Source organism: Schistocerca americana, chromosome 1 (genome assembly GCF_021461395.2).
Source record: "Schistocerca americana isolate TAMUIC-IGC-003095 chromosome 1, iqSchAmer2.1, whole genome shotgun sequence".
NCBI lineage: Eukaryota > Metazoa > Arthropoda > Insecta > Orthoptera > Acrididae > Schistocerca > Schistocerca americana.
The window spans coordinates 790,778,031-790,800,966 of NC_060119.1; the positions used below are offsets into that span (position 1 = coordinate 790,778,031).

At 40.4% G+C, this 22,936-nt stretch overlaps 1 protein-coding gene across 1 annotated transcript in view; it reads left to right on the forward strand.

Annotated features, from left to right (window-relative positions):
• Positions 1-13,896: 13,896 nt before the first annotated feature.
• LOC124612447 (pre-mRNA-splicing factor SPF27) overlaps positions 13,897-22,936 on the forward strand; it is a 48,475-nt gene continuing 39,435 nt past the window's right edge. Inside the window, exons 1-2 of the mRNA XM_047140671.1 lie at positions 13,897-14,308; positions 14,401-14,493. Of these exons, the coding sequence (XP_046996627.1) occupies positions 14,234-14,308; positions 14,401-14,493 (168 nt within the window). The 5' untranslated portion in view covers positions 13,897-14,233. The remainder of the gene's footprint in view (positions 14,309-14,400; positions 14,494-22,936) is intronic.

Below are 22,936 nucleotides of genomic sequence, written 5' to 3' on the forward strand. Positions count from 1 at the left end.
AGTCCCCTAGAACTTAGAACTACTTAAACATAATTAACCTAAGGACCTCACACACATCCATGCCCAAGGCAGGATTCGAACCTGCGACCGTAGCAGTCGCGCGGTTGCGGACTGAGCGCCTAGAACCACGAGACCACCACGGCCGGCTTCTAAATATCTCTGCACTTTCGAAACCAAGAGATTTCATGGGAATAAGGATACAGTCGATAGCGCCTAAATCATCAGGTAAATATGCTACCTGTATCTGATAAAAATCACATTGGGTTTTCTCACATTATTTTCTCCCACTGACGTTTTGATAGATTCCCCCTTCAGTGAAGCAAAGAAGGCCGATACCTTGTCCACATCTCTGCCAGCTGTTGTTACATCTGTTTCAAAGAAATCAGCAACACCATCTGAAAGATTCCTGTGGAATACGATGTTAATATTAAAAGTACCACGCACATTGAAGTCAGTTGCCGGATTGTTTTGCTTGGTTTCAGTAGATACTCTCTCGATGTTCTGTGCTCTTAATCTTAGTGATAATTGCTGCAAAGTATTTTTGCCCAAGCGAAATCTCAGCTTAAATGATTTATCATTTAATTCCAAAGAAGTGTTCCTCCTTTGTCTTCATCAGTACCTACACTGTAATACTCAGATTTGTGTAAAATAAATGAAAGTAAACGATATAATTTGCATTGCATAAGCACATGGAATGCTGCTGCCCGACACAGTAGCCCAGAACGTTCAGAAAACGGAAAGTTTTTACTGTTTCAAAACAGAGCGTTGTTACAATTACATTTATGATCAGTACATAGAGAAAGTAGCATCAAACGAAAAAAAACAGGTTCGAACTTGTGGTCCTCTGCACTATAAGTTAGACTATACCTAGTTTTTTTGTGGGGGATGGGGAGGGGGGTTCGGGGGTTCATTATTGATCGTTGCTTTTGGTCTGGGCAGATGTTATATGACGCTTATTCAAGTTCAGTGTTAATTCCTTTACTTAGATTTTTAATTAGAGGAGGTTGCCATCCTTATGAACACGCTAAGCTACAGTGTCAGTGTTGAGCTACTGAAACAGTAATAGATTTAAGCTTTGAAACACATTGTTATAGATACTACATGTACTGGCTTAAGGTCACTTGCTAGTGAATCTGCTTCAAAGAAATCGATTTTTTTCCATCTTAAATCAATATTTAGTGTTTTGTGAACAAAATGGTAGTTAAATGAATCGATTCGGACATCGGGAACATCTTTAAAAACAAAGTTAAATATATGTCGGTATGCGGCAACGACCGTGTTTCCACTGCGGTCGGTCAAATGGTGTCATTATTATTTTGCCACTTCGAAAAAATACACCGCGTAATGGTTTTTTGAGTTAGCAGCCCTGTTACCACCCACATTTTCCAATTCTCCTTTGTTTTACTTTGTATATATATATGGTTTTTGAGAGTTGTTTGTGTTCAGACTTCTGTACGTTGTTGAGTTGCTGGTGCTGTGTCTTTCTCGGAAGTAGTTATGCCTCCAAAAATGTGTTTTGGAAAGGGAAACCGTAAATTTAAGGTAATCGGTTTATTTCGTCGGAAAGGAGAGAATGTAACTACATCCACAAACAAAATGGATGTAATGTCGACTCTACCAAGTGCCTCAAGACAGAAGCTAAAATATTTGAGTACCCAGAGTGACATTTCTATAAAACATGATCAAAACACTAAAATGGAATGTGTTTCCATAATTGCTGAATTGAGTGCTTTATGTTCGCTTCTAAAGAATGCTGCTGTGTGTGCACTTTGTGGAGAAGGTGGTAGTAAAATGATTTGGAAGGCAGTAAAGCTGGCTACTAAGTTACAAGTATTTTGTGATTTCTATGAGGTAACTAAAACTGGGTATTCTTCTGGATTGTGCAAAGGAAGAGTTTATAACACAAATATCAGACTGTCATATGGAATGAGGGGTATTGGGAAGGGTAGAAAGGCAGCTCAAACATTTAGTGGTATCATTAATTTGCCCCCACAAGATTTGAGAAGTACACACAGTTACTTCTCGAAAGTCGTGGTGAAGTGAGTGCTGTGTCAATGATTAAAGCAGTGGAAGAAACTGTGTTATGCAATGAAGATGACACTGATATAGCTGCAGCCTTTGATGGGACATGGCAGTAGTGTGGTCACATGTCATTGAATGGTGTTGTCACCGCACCATCCCTAGAAAATCGATAGGTGATTGACATAGAATGTATGACAAAGTACTGCCATGGTTGCAAATGAAATAACCAGGATCAGGTTTGTGTTCAGTATTTTTCTGGGTACAGTGGTGGAATGGAATCAGAGGGCACTCTCAGAATATTTCAAAGATCAGAAGAGAATTATGGTGTACGGTATGTGAAGTACCTTGGAGACGGAGACTCCAAAGGGTTTGCAAATGTGTTGGAAAATATGCCTTATGGAAGAACTGTAAAAATTGGAAAGTTAGAGTGCATTGGTCATGTCCAAAAGAGGATGGGCACACGTTTACGTAAGCTAATAAAAGATATGAAGGGGAAAAAGCTCAGTAATGGCAAACCAATTGGTGGGTGGGGTCGTCTCACTAAGCAAGAGGTGGACAAACTCCAGCTCTATTGTGGTCTAGCCATAAGAAGGAATCGAGACAATAATAAGCCCATGAAGAAAGCAGTATGGGCTACCTTTTTTCCATAAAGCTTCTACTGTGACCATCCACAGCGTACTCTCTGCGACAGTGGTGTAGACACATGGAATGGATACAAAAGCAATACCAAATGGTGAGACTTATGCACACCATCACTCCCTGCCATTTGAGGTATTGGAAGCAATTAAGCCCATATTCAGGGACCTAAGAGACGCTAAACTATTGTCATGGTGCTTATATGAAAAGACACAAAATATTAATGAATGTTTCAACCATGTGATATGGGAACGCCTGCCTAAAACTGTTTGTTGGTTACAGTACCATGAGATTAGGTGTATTAGATGCAATTATTTGCTTTAATGATGGGGCAGTTAGCATATGTGATGTTATAGAGTTGTTGGGACTAACTCCTGGTTTCAATCTGAGACAAGGACTGATGGCAATTGATTTATCGAGAGTGGCCGAAGGTGAATAATGGGTTCTTGATGCAACTAAAGAGGCCAGAATAGCAAAGAGGAGCAAGAAAAGGAAGAGAGAAGATGAGGAAAACGCAAACAAAGAACATCATGCAACTGGAGGGTTTTAAGAACAACAGAGGTGACTAACAGATTATAAGCTCCCTTCTCCTTGGACATTATATGGGTTAATTAACGATTATTATGATACAATCCTCTTGTTGTAGTTGACCGTGTATATCAAGACTTCGTTCATTGTTAAATGCAATGGTGTGGTACTAACTGATGGGCACGCATTAAGAACTGGTAAAATTTAATTTATTTCCTTTATCACACTGCACAAACATAAACACAATATTATTCTATCTGTGTGCCACTACTATTAAATATAGAGATAAATCCTTTGCTACACAACCGCCTTTGGCTCACGTGGCCTACACCTTCCACAGTCTCTCAACAACTGCCTCTGCTTGCGACTCCCAGATACTACATACCAGTACCCTCACATCCCCACCAAAACAAAACTAGAGATAGGTTACCTTTTGAGGGGACTCAGAAGTCCTAGCGAAAGTTGTAAAATAAAAACTCAAAATTTGAAAATTACACTAATTAGTATTTCATGTCAAAGTAGTTGCAATAGGTATCTGATGCTGAGAACAAAGGACTTTCAAAATATAACTAATGTTGATTAACCTTATCTCCATGCACATAAAACATGATCAATGAATATAGCAATTTGAAAATTATTTAATGACAGCAAGAACTTTACACATAATTTACTGTCTGTTAATCAGCAAGAAAAATGTAAAAAAGATAAGATAATGTGACTGACAGCTTCCGTTTTGTTGGAGATATCAAGCATATTAGTAAAGGTTACTCTTAATTACACACATGAATCACAGTAAAGAACATAATTGAGACTAAGGAATGGAATCTGAATAAATGAGCCTAATTTTAAATAACCTAATACAAAAGTAAAACCTATATATATAAAAGCATTGACACTATGCATCCGTCAAAACTACAGTTACAGGCATAAAACATTTTATCAATTAACTATTGAAATTTGTAAATTCGCATACAGCACACAGACTACTTATACAAAAATCAGTACATACCTTTAAAGAAATATTTTCCATTTACAACCAAGTTACATTGAGCGAATCATTTATAAACAAAAGACATTTTGTTGGCTTGAGCACTTTTCACACCATAAGGAAACATTAGGTACTCTGCTTTGGGGGCCTACCTATAAGCTGAGCAGAACTTCACACGATTTCACTAGGGGGAATGGCATCGTCGCCAGTGAGGACTCGCAAACACTATACGTAACACAGCACTTGTTACTCTGCTTTTATCACTGTCCTATATGTTGAGCTGGTCGTCACACGCAGTTACGACATTTGATGCAAGGGAAGAGTGACATCGACGCCGCCGGAGACAGGAAGATCTAGGAGCTGTTGTTACGCCCACGAAGAATCGCCGCATTCCACCGTACAGTTCGTCGGCGGCACGTTCCCGCTATGTTGACAAGTGCTGGATGCCAGTCAGCTGTTCGTGACGTCAGCCACCTCCTCCTCTCTCAAACCGTAGCGCGCAGGGCGTCGAAGGTCATTGGCAGGCAGGCGTGAAAACAATAAAATAACATTACGGCAGCGTGAGGTAACAAAAGACTAATACAATGCACGCTTAGCTGTGCACTGTTGCCTGCTTTCTGAAAACCAAAACACACGCTACAAGCGTCGCTCCGTTGTCCACTGCTGCGCCTGTCTTAGGACATAAGAGAAAGTCACACGATATCAAACACAGAGAATAAAATGCACTCACTTCAGCTACCGACTACAGTCTTCAACATCTCACAATAACTACCGACTGTTGTCCAAAGGTTTGTCCAACAGTAATGTAGCATATTTATAACTGAACACGGTTCACTAATTGACACTTCTTTGTGATAGTTCAGGACACTTATACAACTTAATGTTCTCAACATGTTGTAGGCTATGATATTTGCCAGATTTAATCACTTCTACCTCCACTGAATTCGGGTGAACCAGCTTTCTAATCTTGAATGGTCCTTTGTAATAATGATTGACCTTTTTTATTTCCTCATTCACACTAGATGACTTCATGTGTGTCTGAATTAGGATCAGATCTCCAACCTTGTACGTGACAGGTTTCACTATTTTATCATGGGCTTGCTTCCTTTCTTCCGCTTCTCTCTTCACTAAAGGTATTGCATACGATTTTCTGCGAAATGGTTCATGTTCCTTGACTTTAATTTTGCCAACACATCCTTTAATTAATTCAGGTTATTTTGAAAACAGGTCAACTTCGCGTCTCAGCACTTCCATTAATTCCTCCCTTTTTGCTTCTGTCAAGTTCACTGACGTCTGAATCTTGATTCGAATACCAGTCAGAGCATCTTCATCATTATTCTTCTCTCTCAGATCAGGGTCTTCCTCAGAATCATCATAAGTCACTAGTTCCTCTTCTCCTTGGAAACGCATTTAGCCTCATCTTCACACACGCAGTGCCCTTATTTTCTTCATTAATAAATCCTTTAAACATTATCTTCTTCTCGACATTATTTATTCTCGTCCGCAGACAACCCTTGTCAAATTCAATACTGCACCTCATTTCAGTCAACCACTCGATTCCAAGAACTAATCCGACATTAAGAGATCCAACAACTAATACGCTCTGCTCATACTCGTCGTCATTGATTCTAAACTTCAATAGAGCTTGACCTTTAATGGGTTTGCTTCTATTACCTACAGCACTGACAATACGTACGCCATTCACGGGGAATGTTGGAAATGCCACCAGATTATTTAAATATGAAGACAGATTTTCTGAAATTGCACTCGCTTCGCTTGATGATTCTAGTAGTGCGTCCACAATAATTCCGCATACCTCCACTTCTACAAAAGGCTTTAAGATTTCTTGATCATTATTTTCATCCTCTCGATACAAATCGTCTTTAATATCATCTACTCGTTCACACTTTATTGCGTTAATCGCTACATCCGACCCATCTCTTGTAACTTGAGTTTCGGAGCGGGTCGTCTTCGAAACTTGACTTAGTTTACCGGTTCACGTTCCTGTGGATTACGCTCTGGGCTCCTTTCTTGTTCCGGCGATCGTTGTTGTCTTCTGTTTTCTTCATACTGTGTCTTTGTTTTCCGTTCCCTCTTCTATCAAATCTGCTTGATCTTCCATTAGTCATAAATTCTTGTCGCAGTGGGCCATTACCACGCGAATGACGATCGTCATTATTTCTCTCGCGCTGTTCGCTTTCATGTTTAAGTACGTCAATTCTATCGATCATTAGGCAGATCTGCTCCATGTTCAATTTTGGAGTGAGTGCTAAATTTTCACGTACTGTGAAAGGTAGCTTCTGTATCAAAATTAACATCAATTCCTCTTCCTTGACTGGATCATCAAGATAGGCATTGTCGTTCCAAAATTTCTGCATATATTCACACATTGTTCCATTATGTCTTGCGTAGTTCAGCGGTGTAAGAATCTTTGATTTTACGTCCCATTGTTTTTCTCGTGACCAAAATTTACTAAAGAATGTAGATTCAAATTCTTTTTACTGTGAATAATTTTCTGAAACACTGATGCCCCAGATATGTGCTTCGCCTTTCGTGTGGCTAATGCACATATCAATTTTTACGTTCCATATAATGTCTTGAAAACGCTTAATAAAGACAACTGCATAAATAACTTGTTTCGGATCGTAATCTTGGAAGTTGCGTACACTCAATCCATTATCTACAATAACTTGAGGTACGTTAACCATACTGTTATGAACGTCGAATAACGTTGCATTGATTTCCTGATGTATAAGGTTTTATTCACAATTGTCAATCCATTTTCGGATGACATTACCTTTTGGCGAATTTCGCCTATTTCGGTACTCAGTTCAGTACATTGCGTCTGTACGCCTTCAACTAACTTAACAATTGTTTCTTTGTTGCCTTCACATGTACTCGTAATTTCAAAAATTTCATCGTTTTGAGCCTTAACTGTTTCTTGAACTATGTTAACAACGTGCTCGATTGTTTACCTTGTTCATTAACTTTTGTGTTAAGATCTTGCATTTTATTTTCAAGTTCTTCATATTTGGTATCACATTCCTTTTGGAGCTCCTTATGTTTCTGATTAAGTGAATTATTGAGCTCAGTTCACAAGTTAACCATTTCATTTGATAAATTCTTTATTTCTTCATTGGCGTTCCTACTTTCTTGTTTGGTTTCTCTCAACATCTGCACTATCAAATCGTTAGTGCTAACACTCGTTCCCGTTCGTTGACTACTAACTGGTGTTGAACTAGGCGTTGTTGAATCGAAACTAACTACACCACTATCTTCCATTACATTAAGTGTGGTATTCTCAAGTCCAAACTCGCATTCTACATTGACTAAAGCATTAACTTGTCCCTCCTCATTAATAACTTCACTGTTGTTTTGCGTTGTGTCCGCCATGTTATTAATGTTCACAAAACTCACTGTCTGTTAATAATTAGTTCTAACACTTAATTTAAAAGATCATATTATAAATATTACAGCCTCTAACAGAGTTCAGAGGTCTTTTCCTAATTTCTCCTGTGCAACGTGGAAAACAATTAGAAGCGAAGTGATGTGGTCGCAATTAGCTGCTTCACTCACCGTTTGTTGTGCCGTCTTCTCCGACGATCCGAAGATTGCGAAGGAATCGCCGTCTGACACACGTGTCGCCAAATATAAGGTCCCTACTCCTTGGAGATTATATGGGTTAATTAACGATTATTATGTTACAATCCTCTTGTTGTAGTTGACCATGTATATCGAGACTTCATTCATTGTTAAATGCAATGGTGCGGTACTAACTAATGGAGACACATTAAGAACTGGTAAAATTTAATTTGTTTCCTTTATCACACTGCACAAACATAAACACACTATTATTCAAACTGTGAGCCACTACTATTAAACATAGAGATAAATCCTTTGCGATGCAACCGCCTTTGGCTCACGCAGCCTACACCTTCCACAGCCTCTCAACAGCTGCCTCTGCTTGCGACTCCCTGCGCCACTGGGCATTGTCGCCCTCCAAAGAAGAACAACTTAAAGGTACTACACACCAATACTCTCACAAGATGAAATGTACCTTTCAGCTGAATCTCTCAAGAATCACATTTTCTGACATGTTTATTTTATGTAAGAGAAACTAATTGAGGTAGAGGTCTGAATTTTTTTTTGATATTTCAGGTTAGCATTTGGAGAAAAGTATACCACAGACACCAGCTCAATGTCACCAGGAGGAAAACTATACCCTTAAAACTATAAAAAATTACCTTAATTTTGATTGTCTAAATTGTGTATTCATAGTATAAAAACTATTGATTGAAATCATTTTATTGTAATCTACATTTTAGATAACAATGTCATAAAAAGAAAAGTAGTTAATAAGTCTATAGACTTCAAACTTAGACTGGCAAGAAAAATTTTAAATTAATGATTGACATAAATGTTTTTATAATTAAGTTTATATCAAAGCTGTTCTGATTATTCTTATACTAAAATCTTCAACCTTAAAACATTTTCATTCTGATAAAATTTCTTTGTATTCAGAGTTCACATTATTAGTTAGACCCTCATAAACTTTATGAAAATTCTTACTGTTTTTCCAGCCGTTCACTGACAAGTTATCTTAATGTGCTTCATTGAACAATATGCGTGTAGTTGTCATAACAGTTTATGCATCTGTTTGGTAGTAATTAATACACATTGTATAATTAATGCAACTCAAGCTAAGAGAGCACATTTAACAGAAGTTTGATCATTGTAATGTGCTGTCAAAATCAGCATACTTAACAAAAACTTAACACAAATTTTTCGAATTTTCCTTTCTTACAAGCGTAGCGCTCGGTTCACAACAATTCCCGCAAACGTGACTTCGTTTTGACGTAACACAATAACGACGACACCATGAGCGGCTATCGACTTTTGTTAGCATTCGATACAGGCCTTTCAGAAGATTTTATGCTCGCGTACTGGAGATTTATAAGAACACGTCTTCCTTGGAACGATTTATTACAGTTATTGCTATAATAAAATGTCACATATTGATTTATTGACGGTTAATGGCTTCATATAAGAGTGAGTTATTGTCGTCAATGAAATACAAATTAAGAGTGAAACACACTTGTTTTATAGTTTGCAGTGTACTGTTTCAATACAACCGAACACTGACAATTTTTCACAAACACATCTTAATTATCTTTAAAAGTCACTTATTGGCGCATCAGCAAGCCTTCAAGGTAGAATATGATAATCAAGACGGCAGTTAAACATAACATGGTTAAGTGACAGCCGGCCGCGGTGGTCTCGCGGTTCTAGGCGCGCAGTTCGGAACCGTGCGACTGCTACGGTTGCAGGTTCCAATCCTGCCTCAGGCATGGATGTGTGTGATGTCCTTAGGTTAGTTAGGTTTAAGTAGTTCTAAGTTCTAGGGGTCTGATGACCACAGCAGTTGAGTCCCATAGTGCTCAGAGCCATTTGAGCCATTTGTTAAGTGACAGTGTAATGAGTAACGTCATGGTTTCTGGAGTCGAAAGTTGTTGGCTCGTATCCTGTTGCATACATTTTTCATGTTAGCGTTATTAACATGTTCTGTTACTTTCTTAAGAATGTTATAAAATGCCACTTGGATGCCATTTAAATTCAATCTGATATGAGGACGAAAGATGAAATAAATGTTTCCGAGCACAAGGTTAGGCAAGAAACTTGACAGAGGACAGCTTACATTGCTGGAACTGAAACGAGCAACAGTAAAATTTATATTCTTACCTGTCCAAATATTTGACTTTATTTCCGAATATGTGCCCTGTTTTGAATGTGTAGGTAGGTAGGAACAAAAGATGACAGTTTAAATGGCTGCGAGCGAATCGAGGAGCATTAACAGTCACATTCTTACTTGTCACAAGTATTTCGATGTCTATTTACGAATGTTTGGCGTTTTCCGAGGGTGTGGCTACGCAGGGACCTAAGATACTGCTTTGATTGCTGCGACAGAAACGAATAGCAATAAAATTTCACCAATATTTGGCTCATTACTTCCAAACATATGGCGATTTCCGAGTGTGTGGTTAGGCTAGAACCTAAGGGTACAGTGTTAAATGCTGCTACTAAAACGAGCTGCAATGAAATTTGTATTTTTTTCTCACAAAGACTTGTATTTTTATTTCCGAATATAGAGCGACTTCCGAGTAAGTGGTTAGGCAGGTACCTGTAAGGAAAGCTTAAATTGCTGCGATTGAATCTAAGAATAATAATATTCATATTCTTCCTTGTCACAAAGTCGACAGCCGATCATACGGTCGTCGATACTGCTCGTGACGTCAGAATGAGGTCACTTTTGAGGGAATTGTTGTGGATCGAGCATTACTCTTCTTACAATGCCACTGAGTGTCCATAAAGTTACTTCAGGTCTCTAAAGGCCCCCACACACGTTACTGCATGCTTGACAATCAAGCTTGCATAAGCGTGCTTGCCCTAGCGTGCACAAATTCCTCGCACCTCCACGCGACTCAAGCACGCACGTGCAAGCATCAGTTTGTTTACATTGGAAAATGTCGAGCACAGACGACGATGCACTTGCTGTTGCAGCTTTATGCTTTTTTACGGATAAAAAAAAGAGGAAACGCGATATGTAGAGTAAAGAGTGGCTTTAAAAACGAAACTCGTATTCTCATACAAATTTACAGAGTGAATTGAAAATATATCCTCGTGATTGGCATAATTACCTCACAAGGGAACCTCCCCATTGCACCCCCCTCAGATTTAGCTATAAGTTGGCACAGTGGATAGGCCTTGAAAAACTGAACACATATCAATCGAGAAAACGGGAAGAAGTTGTGTGGAACTACGAAAAAAATAAGCAAAATATACAAACTGAGAAGTCCAAGCGCAAGATATGTAACATTAAGGACAGTGTAAGCTCAGGAACGCCGTGGTCCCGTGGTTAGCGTGAGCAGCTGCGGAACGAGAGGTCCTTGGTTCAAGTCTTTCCTAGAATGAGAAGTTTACTTTTTTTATTTTCTCAAAGTTATGATCTGTCCGGTCGTTCATTGACGTCTCTGTTCACTGTAATAAGTTTAGTGTCTGTGTTTTGCGACCGCACCGTAAAACCGTGCGATTAGTAGACGAAAGGACGTGCCTCTCCAATGGGAACCGAAAACATCTGATCGCAAGGTCATAGGTCAATCGATTCCTCCACAGGAAAACACGTCTAATATATTCTATACGACACTGGTGACGGCACGTGCGTCACATGACAGGAATACGTTGTCGACCCACCTAATTTCTACATTTGGTGGATGGGTAAAAAGATTCTTCTACCTCGCCCGATTTAGGTTTTCTTGTGGATGTGATAATCACTCCCAAAAAAGTCGCACAGTTTTCCCTGTGCTCTGTCAAAACATATGTTTTTAACGTTTTCAAATGTAGACCGTCATATCCTGCATATCTCCATGCAAATCTGAACATGTCCTGCAATTTTGCAGAGCGAAGTTGATTATATGTGAGTGCCTGAACTTTGTTAATTGTCTGAAAATAAAAAATTCAACTTTTCACTCGATGGAAGACTTGAACCAAGGACCTTTCGTTCCGCAGCTGCTCACGCTAACCACGGGACCACGGCGCTCCTGAGCGTACACTATCCTTGATGTTGCCTATCTTGCACATGGACTTCTCAGTTAGCATATTTTTCTTATTTTTTTTCATAGTTCCACACAACTTCTTCCTGTTTTCTCAATTGATCCGTGTTCAGTTTTTAAGGCCTATCCACTGTGCCAACTTATAACTAAATCTAAGGGGGGTGCGATGGTTAGGTTCCCTTGTCAGGATGAATGAGGAAACGTATTTGAATATTTTGTCCCTTGTGGCGTCTTATGGTTTAGCAACAGAGGATTCTAATATGCTACCATTGCAAACATCTACTGCAGGAAACATTCCACTTGATGCTAAACATGTGAGGGAGGAATTTGTGAATGAAGGACAAGTTCCTTGGAAACATAATTTTGTGCATTAGGACTAAAGAAAAATGTAAAAGAAAACGATGTGTTCTGTGTTATAGTATAAACAAATAAAAGCATAGGCATGTATCTTAATTGTAACAGTGCTACTGTGACTAAATACCAACACCAACCTATCTTACTTACTCTATTCCTTGTAAATTACTCGAAGAGCATCTTGGTGTCTCCTGTTCATTTAAAAAGCTGAAAAGATCAAAGTACCACAGAACAGGTCTGCAAACTTCGTCTGCTGCAGCCCCTGATTTGTAAGTGCTGTAACGTTTCCTTTTTTCTCGTCTGTAATTCGTTTGCAATGTATTAATTTTCTTAATAACAGCATCTTTAGTTGCTGATGGCTCTATTTCTTTGCACTTTGTGAGAAGCACCTCATATGCCGCGTCTCTTTTCATTTTATCGTGATATTCTTTACATTTAATATTCCATGAACATGGGTGTCTTTCGTAGCACCTAATAAATTCCTCCAACAATTCCCGGTCCGACATCAGAATGAAGAAGGAAACGACACAAAACCTAAATAAACGAGTTCTCTCCACAGTCTGTGTCCGAATGACAGATGTGTGCTTGTTCAAACCTCCCTAGTCTAGGCACACACGAACACGCATGGATACGCTTGGAGGCTTACATAAGCACGCGTAATCGAAATTCGGTCAAGTGTCATGGTGTTTGTGCAAGCCTGTTACTTGCGCTAATTTACCCTACACACGGTCAAACGATCATGCACAAGCACTCTTGCACAAGCATGACTGTCAAGCATGCAGTAGCGTGTGTGGGTGCTTTAGGTATTGTTAGAGGAGATCAGTTATTACCTGCATTCATTACGTACAAAGCGGATAATTCGCTTAACCTAATCTTACAGATTGAGAATATATTTCGATCTTCAGCAGTGTAGGAGTGGCGTAGTCACATAATTACTTGTTAGTAACAACTTTTTTTATTATTTCGCTTTGTATTTGCACAAAACAGAAGCAGTGTTTTGTAATGTCACTACATTGTAAACTAAGATTACATTTGATCACGATTTCGATCTGCGAATTTTCGCCAGAGTTGATGCTACTTCATGGTGATATAATCTATGATGAACGTTTATACAACGCAGATTTCCGAATTAAGGTTGATCTGAGGTCATTTTCACTGTTAAATTTAGATCAAATACTTTATACAATCTGCCCTTGGATAAGATGAAAACAGAAACGGTGTACTATTACCTTATAAATATTGTCTGATATGTCCCTATCGATTGTATTTTCGCTAGCTAATAAAATGTTGATATTTTTGGATACAAATGTTCTGTTGTTCCCCTCTTTGCAGTTGACAATACACTCTTTAGTAAAGATTGTAAGATTCTTTACAGTATCAAGAACATCTGCTAAGTTGCCCATTAACAAATTTTATCATTGCAGATACTTTAATTATGATGCTATATTTCGACGTTTTGTATCGCGAAAGGGATCTCAAAACCTCTCTTTCACAGTGTCTAGTTGACGTTCAATCTCGCGTCAAAACACTACCAATATTTGATATTGACAACACCTTTCGTTTCACTGACGTCTAGTGTGAGTCAGCCTAAGGGAGGATCAACAACAAGAAATCCGCTACAAAACGTGACTGTGCGTGACGTAAAGGGTTGGATTTCCACGTTAGCGGGTGACGACCCTGTACTGCTTCTCCATCCCTCTCCAATCATTGACCATCGTCAAAGTCGAAACTCCCTCTCCTCCTAACCCACTCCCCCCCCCCCCCCCCCCCCGCCCACACCACCCCCAACGAGAAAAATTGTGTTCCGTAGGCGGCCTATATGAAAATTGCCACTTGAAACCATGGAGGCAACTCTCCATGCTTGAAATGCATTTGTAGAACGTTTTGACCTTCCGTTCCGTGAATCGACCTGTATAAAGCCTGAGCTTAGTGTAGTAACTTCGTGCTTTGTTTTTTGTCTTTGCTGAGTTGCTAAAGAACAAATGGGATTGTAGGTGTCTAGGGAAGTTCAATCAATGGTTTGTAAGTAAAACGAAGTATTTGCGTCTTTGAGTGGTTTTCGATATTGCACTGTGTATGACGTTGCGAATTGAAAACGATGGCTGGTGAAGTTGTTGTGGATGCATTACCATACATTGACCAAGGTTACGATGAACCTGGGGTGCGAGAAGCTGTAAGTGTATTTTGAATATCAGGTTAACGTGTAATTAGGCTATAGTATTTTAGTTTCAGTAGTAATGCCCTGCGATTTCGTTTTCTAAACAGGCTCTGGCAATGGTTGAAGAAGAAACGAGACGTTATAGGCCTACGAAAAATTATTTAGAACATCTACCGCCGTTGAATTTGACAGCTTTTGAGGTAAGCGGTAGATGATATCTTTTCTTCGTTGGTTTAACAGGCTGGTGGAAAGATTCTTAAGTAATTAGAAACTGTGATGTGCATGTTACCTTCTGATGACATTTCGGCCGTAGAAAGCCTTTCATCCTTATAAATCAGTCGTCATTTGACGTTGTTAGTAAATAATATCGAAAACTACTAGACTGATGTACTTCAAATTTTTAAACGATACTCAGTCATTCAGGTCGACTACATGTTTTTCTAAACAGTAGTTTATTTGTTTTCTGTTACAACCGGCTGTGTTGTAAAACTGCGCAGTTTTAACTGCGATAGCAGTGTATGTAAATAATCAGACAATTGTTTCTCCCATATATATCCATTTTTTCCTCTTGTGTAACGTTAAACAAAAACTGTATACTCATCACTGTGCTGTTTTGTTTTCTTACTCGCCGTTGGATTACCAGGAAACAGGAAAGTTGTATTTTTGGGTTATCGACATATAATTAGAATACTGCTTCAGAATCTAAATGGTGTAAAACTTAATGACGACTCATTCTCAGATTAAAACTATGTGATATACTATCATGGAACCTACTATCTTCACAAATGTAGCAGCAGGAGGGGTCGTCTGGACAGAGTGGGTGTTTTTTTTTTTTTGGGAGAGGGGAGGGGCAGAAAGTGAAAATTGTTGCATAGTATGGGATAGAGGAGGATTTTATGATGTATATCCAGTTTCCATACATATTTATCAATTACAAAGGATTTCCATGTTTGCTAGTTCATATAAAATTGCAAGACAGTGGCGGATTCTGCCAAGTCAGGGTCCTGCACACAACAAAAACTAGGCCCCCTTGATACAAAAGGAATACAGTAGTATATGCCAAACTGCCGTGATTTAGAGCCTTTTGCACATTACTTTTATGTTGTGCGAGCTTGGCATGTGAATCTTGAGTGGAATCTTCCACTGTGGATTGTCATTCTGTATTGTTTCAAGCCAGTGCTTCCTTAATTTATGTAATTAATGATTGTATAGTAATGATCAGAGGCTCCTGGTTGCACTGCTTTCAAAAATCTATTAAATGCATTTTACGCAAAATGTGATTTCTTAACATTTATGTACCATATAGTTCATGTTATATAGCATGATTTTTACCAAAAAAGTATTTCAAACCCATTTATCTCTGTGCAGAAACATCACAAAATCAAATGAAGTTTCAAAGGCCTTCCTGTTTCTGAAGTACAGGGTCAGCCTGAATGATTGATTGGGATTCAAAGCACTGTTTATTGACAAATATATGATTTACAAAGATGGATGATGCATGAAAATATACCAACAAAAATTTTAAAAAAACCTGCCTCATGGTTTGCATGGGTACTAGAAGACAGATCTGTGATGGAGCTCTGTGAGACGGTAGAAATGCAGGAAGAAGAGTTTTTATGATTAGACTATGTTTGTCGGTTAAGTGTGTTCATTGTGCATTTGTACACAAATATGACAAAGCTGCATCTAGTCACCAGTGCATTTTACGTTGGGTTTCCCAGCTTCATGATACAGGTTGTGTATGTAAAGGCAAAAGCATGAGGTGACTGCATGTCTTGGAGGAAATTGTGGAATGCGTGAGATGGAGCTTATGTGAAGCCCATTAAAAATCGACCATTTTAGCAAGCCACGGACTGGGCAGTCTGCAGAAAACAGTGTGGAATGTTTTGCAGTGGCATTTACATTTCAAACACTACTGCTTGCAACTGTCACACCCAATCCCAGATGATTATGCCAGCCAATTGTAGTTTTGTACCTGGATGCAGCAAGCTATGGAAAATGATGGTGACTTTGTAGGGACATTGATATTCAGTGATGAGTTGACTTTCCATCATTCAGGAAATGTGAATTGTCACAATATGAAAGTGTGGGGTACCAAATTGAGTCAGTGTGGGTCAGAAAGGGATTCGCCAAAAGTGAACACCTCTGTGCCATATCCAAGGCAAACGTGTATGGCCCCTTTTTCTTCATCAAGAACATAGTGATAGTTTCTGTGTATCTGGATATGTTGCAGTTGTGATTGTTGCCACGACTGACTGCTGACTCCTCGACTTTCATATTTCATTAAGAGCTGGCTCCAGCTCACTGGAGCACACTCATCTGCACCTATGTCAACAGAAAACTGACAGATCGCTGGAAAGGATGTGTTGGCCTGAGTGATGTTTCTCTCCTGCCACAGCTCCCTCCCTCCCCCCCCCCCCCCCCCCCCTCTTCCAAATGTCATCAGATATCACACCATATGATTTCTTCCTGTGGAGTTATGTTAAGAACAAAATTTATTTGCAATGTCCACAACACTGCAGCAATGAATCACTGCTGCTGTGATGGAAACTGACAAAAATGTGTCAGTGAATGTTACGGATGGGACTGTATTGCCCTTTGGATGTGCTCAGGGACGCACACATTGAACATTTGTAGAGTACACCTGAATCTTATTGAGTGTCCGCACCTTTTTCATGTATTACTCATCTTTGTACATCTACGTGACCATTTCCGTTATCTCGTCTATTGTTGCAAATCTTCATCCTTTCAATGGGGTTTTCAACTTTGGAAATGAAAAAAATCTGCAGGGGCCAGGTCTGGAGAGCAGGGAACGAGGCATCACAGGCATTCCTCTTTTAGTGCAATAATTGTGCACCAACAGGGAGAAATGTGTAGGTGCATTATCGCGATGCAAGAGCCTTCAATTTTCTCACTACATTTCAGTCCGTTTCCTTCCCACATTATCTCGCAGGCATTGCAATGCATCCTGATAGTAGCATCGATTAACAGTTTATACCTGTGGCACGAATTCATGATCAACTAAGCCTTCAAAGTCAAAGAAAACTATACCGAGCGGGGTGGCGCAGTGGTTAGACACTGGACTCGCATTCGGGAGGACGACGGTTCAATCCCGCGTCCGGCCATCCTGATTTAGGTTTTCCGTGATTTCCCTAAATCACTCCAGGCAAATGCCGGGATGGTTCCTCTGAAAGGGCACGGCCGACTTCCTTCCCAATCCTTCCCTAATCCGATGAGACCGTTGACCACGCTGTCTGGTCTCCTTCCCCAAACCAACCAATCAAAGAAAACTATCAGCCTGGATATGGCATTTGACCTGACGAGGTTTTGTTTGTCTTGGAGAACCATTCCTGACCCATTGTGAAGGGGTCTCGACATCATAACCATAGACCCACATCTCACCACCAGTTATGATTCTCATAAGAAACATCTTGTTCTCATTTGTGTGATAAAAAAGATGTTCACAGATTGTGAGACAGAGGTAAGTGGTCTTGGCTCATGAGCTGTGGGATGGACTTGACAGCAATACAATGCATTCCGAGGTGGTGTGTCAGCATTTCATGACATGATCCAACTGAAATGTTATATTCTTCTGCAATCTTTCAGCAGACAGTGTTTGATTGGTACCACAATTTTGTTGACATTCCTGACGTGAGCATCCTTGGTAGATGTCCGAAGGGCATCCTGGAGGAGGTTCATCTTTAACTTCTGTCCAGCTATTTTTAAACCATGTGATCCATTTGTAACATCAAGTACGGCTTAAGCACTCATCACTGTGGGCTTCCTGCATCATTTGGTTTGTCTCTCTCGAGGTTTTCTTGACTTTCATACAAAATTTAATGCAGATGTGTTGCTCCTGTAACTCTTGCTATCTCGAAATTTGCGAACTGTAAAAACACAGTGTTCTATTCTATACAGCACTGAACAATAACTAATGGACATATAATGATGAAACTTCCGGCAGTTACACGTTAAATACAGGCATGTGCAGGGATACCAGCCGTGTTTCACTCCAACACATCATTGGTGCAAAATTATGAACGTTTTGGAATTTTTTGAATAGGTGTGACAGTCCTGGGAAGAGGTGTCCTCCAGGTGGAAGAAGTCATGCAAAGAGCAATTAAGAGCACATATTCCAGTTGTCAGCTGATTGTTTCTCCCATTGTCACCTAAGTGTTGTTCCTGGGTTCTGATTGTACACTCCTGGAAATGGAAAAAAGAACACATTGACACCGGTGTGTCAGACCCACCATACTTGCTCCGGACACTGCGAGAGCGAGAGGGCTGTACAAGCAATGATCATACGCACGGCACAGCGGACACACCAGGAACCGTGGTGTTGGCCGTCGAATGGCGCTAGCTGCGCAGCATTTGTGCACCGCCGCCGTCAGTGTCAGCCAGTTTCCCGTGGCATACGGAGCTCCATCGCAGTCTTTAACACTTGTAGCATGCCGCGACAGCGTGGACGTGAACCGTATGTGCAGTTGACGGACTTTGAGCGAGGGCGTATAGTGGGCATGCGGGAGGCCGGGTGGACGTACCGCCGAATTGCTCAACATGTGGGGCGTGAGGTCTCCACAGTACATCGATGTTGTCGCCAGTGGTCGGCGGAAGGTGCACGTGCCCGTTGACCTGGGACCGGACCGCAGCGACGCACGGATGCACGCCAAGACCGTAGGATCCTACGCAGTGCCGTAGGGGACCGCACCGCCACTTCCCAGCAAATTAGGGACACTGTTGCTCCTGGGGTATCGGCGAGGACCATTCGCAACCGTCTCCATGAAGCTGGGCTATGGTCCCGCACACCGTTAGGCCGTCTTCCGCTCATGCCCCAACATCGTGCAGCCCGCCTCCAGTGGTGTCGCGACAGGCGTGAATGGAGGGACGAATGGAGACGTGTCGTCTTCAGCGATGAGAGTCGCTTCTGCCTTGGTGCCAATGATGGTCGTATGCGTGTTTGGCGCCGTGCAGGTGAGCGCCACAATCAGGACTGCATACGACCGAGGCACACAGGGCCAACACCCGGCATCATGGTGTGGGGAGCGATCTCCTACACTGGCCGTACACCACTGGTGATCGTCGAGGGGACACTGAATAGTGCACGGTACATCCAAACCGTCATCGAACCCATCGTTCTACCATTCCTAGACCGGCAAGGGAACTTGCTGTTCCAACAGGACAATGCACGTCCACATGTATCCCGTGCCACCCAACGTGCTCTAGAAGGTGTAAGTCAACTACCCTGGCCAGCAAGATCTCTGGATCTGTCCCCCATTGAGCATGTTTGGGACTGGATGAAGCGTCGTCTCACGCGGTCTGCACGTCCAGCACGAACGCTGGTCCAACTGAGGCGCCAGGTGGAAATGGCATGGCAAGCCGTTCCACAGGACTACATCCAGCATCTCTACGATCGTCTCCATGGGAGAATAGCAGCCTGAATTGCTGCCAAAGGTCGATATACACTGTACTAGTGCCGACATTGTGCATGCTCTGTTGCCTGTGTCTATGTGCCTGTGGTTCTGTCAGTGTGATCATGTGATGTATCTGACCCCAGGAATGTGTCAATAAAGTTTCCCCTTCATGGGACAATGAATTCACGGTGTTCTTATTTCAATTTCCAGGAGTGTATTACCAATTCTTTCAAGAGACTGGCAGGAGTGGTGATGAAGACTTAAGGAAGGCAGTCCACCCATATCATCATACGAACTTTGAGTAAGTTGAAGTCTGAAGTAGAAATTAGGGGAAGTTTGACAACACCATGGAACATGTGTCTGAAACATAGGCTCCCTAGGAGGATTTTGTATCGTGACAAGCATAAACATTAGGGCTAGTAGTTTCCAAAATCACTAAGACTACAAAGTACTGAGAGAAATCTTTTCATTTTGGTGAAATCAACCAATAAAAACATAAATTTGAATCTTTATTTAAATTTTGTAAATTTGTCATTTTATTCTACCTATCAAAATAAGGTAAAATACAGAATTAGATTTTTGGGACATTTGTTTCTGAGATATTAATTTTTAGGGTTTACAAAATTGTGCAGTTTTTGTCATATTTTGAAACCTTAAAATGGCTGTATCTCAAAGTATTTGATGCACAGGCCTGAAATTTATAGTGTTTCACTCAGTTTCCAAAAACTTTAAAAATATGTGCTGCTTCACCTTATTCATAAAAATACTGAATTTTCCCCATACCAAAAACCTTTTTTGGGTTCCGAAAATTAAAAGATCGTTTGATGCAGCTCTCCATGCTACTCTATCCTGTGCAAGCTTCACCATCTCCCAGTACCTACTGCAACCTACATCCTTCTGAATCTGTTTAGTGTATTATTAATCTCTTGGCCTCCCTCTACGATTTTTACTCTCCACGCTGCCCTCCAGTACTGAATTGGTGAGCCCTTGATACCTCCGAACATGTCCTACCAACCGATTCCTTCTTCTAGTCAAGCTGTGGCACAAACTCCTCTTCTCCCCAATTCTATTCAATACCTCCTCATTAGTTATGTGATCTACCCATCTAATCTTCAGCATTCTTCAGTAGCACCACATTTCGAAAGCTTCCATTCTCTTCCTGTCCAAACTATTTATCGTCCATGTTTCACTTCCATACGTGGCTACACTCCATACAAATACTTTCAGAAACGACTTCCTGACACTTAAATCTATACTCGCCTGACACTTCAATCTATACTCGATATTAACAAATTTCTCTTCTTTAGAAACGCTTTCTTGCCATTGCCAGTCTACGTTTAATATCCTCTCTACTTCGACCATCATCAGTTATTTTGTTCCCCAAATAGCAAAACTCATTTACTACTTTAAGCGTCTCATATCCTAATCCAATTCCCACAGCATCACCCGATTTAATTAGACTACATTCCATTATCCTCGTTTTGCTTTTGTTGATGTTCATCTTATATCCTCCTTTCAGGACACTGTCCATTCCGTTCAACTGCTCTTCCAGGTTCTCTGCTGTGTCTGACAGAATTACAATGTCATCAGCGAACCTCAAAATTTCCATTTCTTCTCCATGGATTTTAATTCCTAATCCAAATTTTTCTATTGTTTCCTTTACTGCTTGCTCCATATACAGATTGAATAACATTGGGGATAGGCTACAACCCTGTCTCACTCCCTTCCCAACCATTGCTTCCCTTTCATGCCCCTCGACTCTTATAACTGCCATCTGGTTTCTGTACAAATTGTAAATAGCCTTTTGCTCCCTGTATTTTACCCCTGCCACCTTCAGAATTTGAAAGAGAGTATTCCAGTCAGCATTGTCAAAAGCATTCTCTAAGTCTACAAATGCTAGAAGCGTAGGTTTTCCCTTCCTTAATCTAGCTTCTAAGATGAGTCGTAGGGTCAGTATTGCCTCACGTGTTCCAACATTTCTGCGGAATCCAAACTGATCTTCCCCGAGGTCGGCTTCTACTAGTTTTTCCATTCGTCTGTATAGAATTCGTGTTAGTATTTTGCAGCCGTGGCTTATTAAACTGATAGTTCGGTAATTTTCACATCTGTCAACACCTGCTTTCTTTGGGATTGGAATTATTATATTCTTCTTGAAGTCTGAGGATATTTTGCCTGTCTCATACATCTTGCTCACTAGTTGGTAGAGTTTTGTTAGGCCTGGCTCTCCCAAGGCTATCAGTAGTTCTAATGGAAAGTTGTCTACTCCCGAGGCCTTGTTTCGATTTAGGTCTTTCAATGCTCTGTCAAACTCTTCACGCAGTATCGTATCTCCCATTTCATCTTCATCTACATCCTCTGTTCATAATATTGTCTTCAAGAACCCTCTATATACTCCTTCCACCTTTCTGTTTTCCCTTCTTTGCTTAGAACTGGGTTTCCATCTGAGCTCTTGATATTCATGCAAGTGGTTCTCTTTTTCTCCAAAGGTGTCTTTAATTTTCCTGTAGGCAATATCTATCTTACCCCTAGTGATATGTGTCTGTACGTCCTAACATTTGTCCTCTAGCCATCCTTGCTCAGCCATTCTGCACTTCCTGTCGATCTCATTTTTGAGACGTTTGTATTACATTGATTTTTAATTCAGCACACGTAAGTTTGTTTTGAAACTGCACTAAATCATGCCATATAACAATTAACATAATTAATGTGCTGTAAGGAGCATTGTGTCTTTTTTGTTTAAATTTTTGTTTGTTCATGTTTATAGAACAATAGAACATATGTATTATTTATATATAGTAAAACCATTCATTTCTGTTGATAGTATTTTGCTTCAGTAGAGATGAATTGTTGAGATAAAATTAGCAAAGTGCTGGAATGGCAGAGAGAGCTGGTTACTGCATAGACTATCTGATTAAGCGCATGTACTCAGGTGATAGGAGCAGAGAAGTGCCAGTGTCATGATTTAAAATGCTTAATATCAGGTCATAGAAGTGTAAACCTCTTCATACTCAGAGATCCGAACATCAACACTCTACACGATTGCCAGGGAAGCAATTTTTTTACAGATTGGATTCTGTCTTACAAGGCTGAAGATCTACATGGACTAGTGCCCACTAGAATAGGTTATTCACACAACAGTTAAATAGAGCGTGTTATAACAAATTATAACCACATTGTCACGGCAGACATCATGAACGGTCACCTCTACCTCCATTTAGGTCACACACTAGTG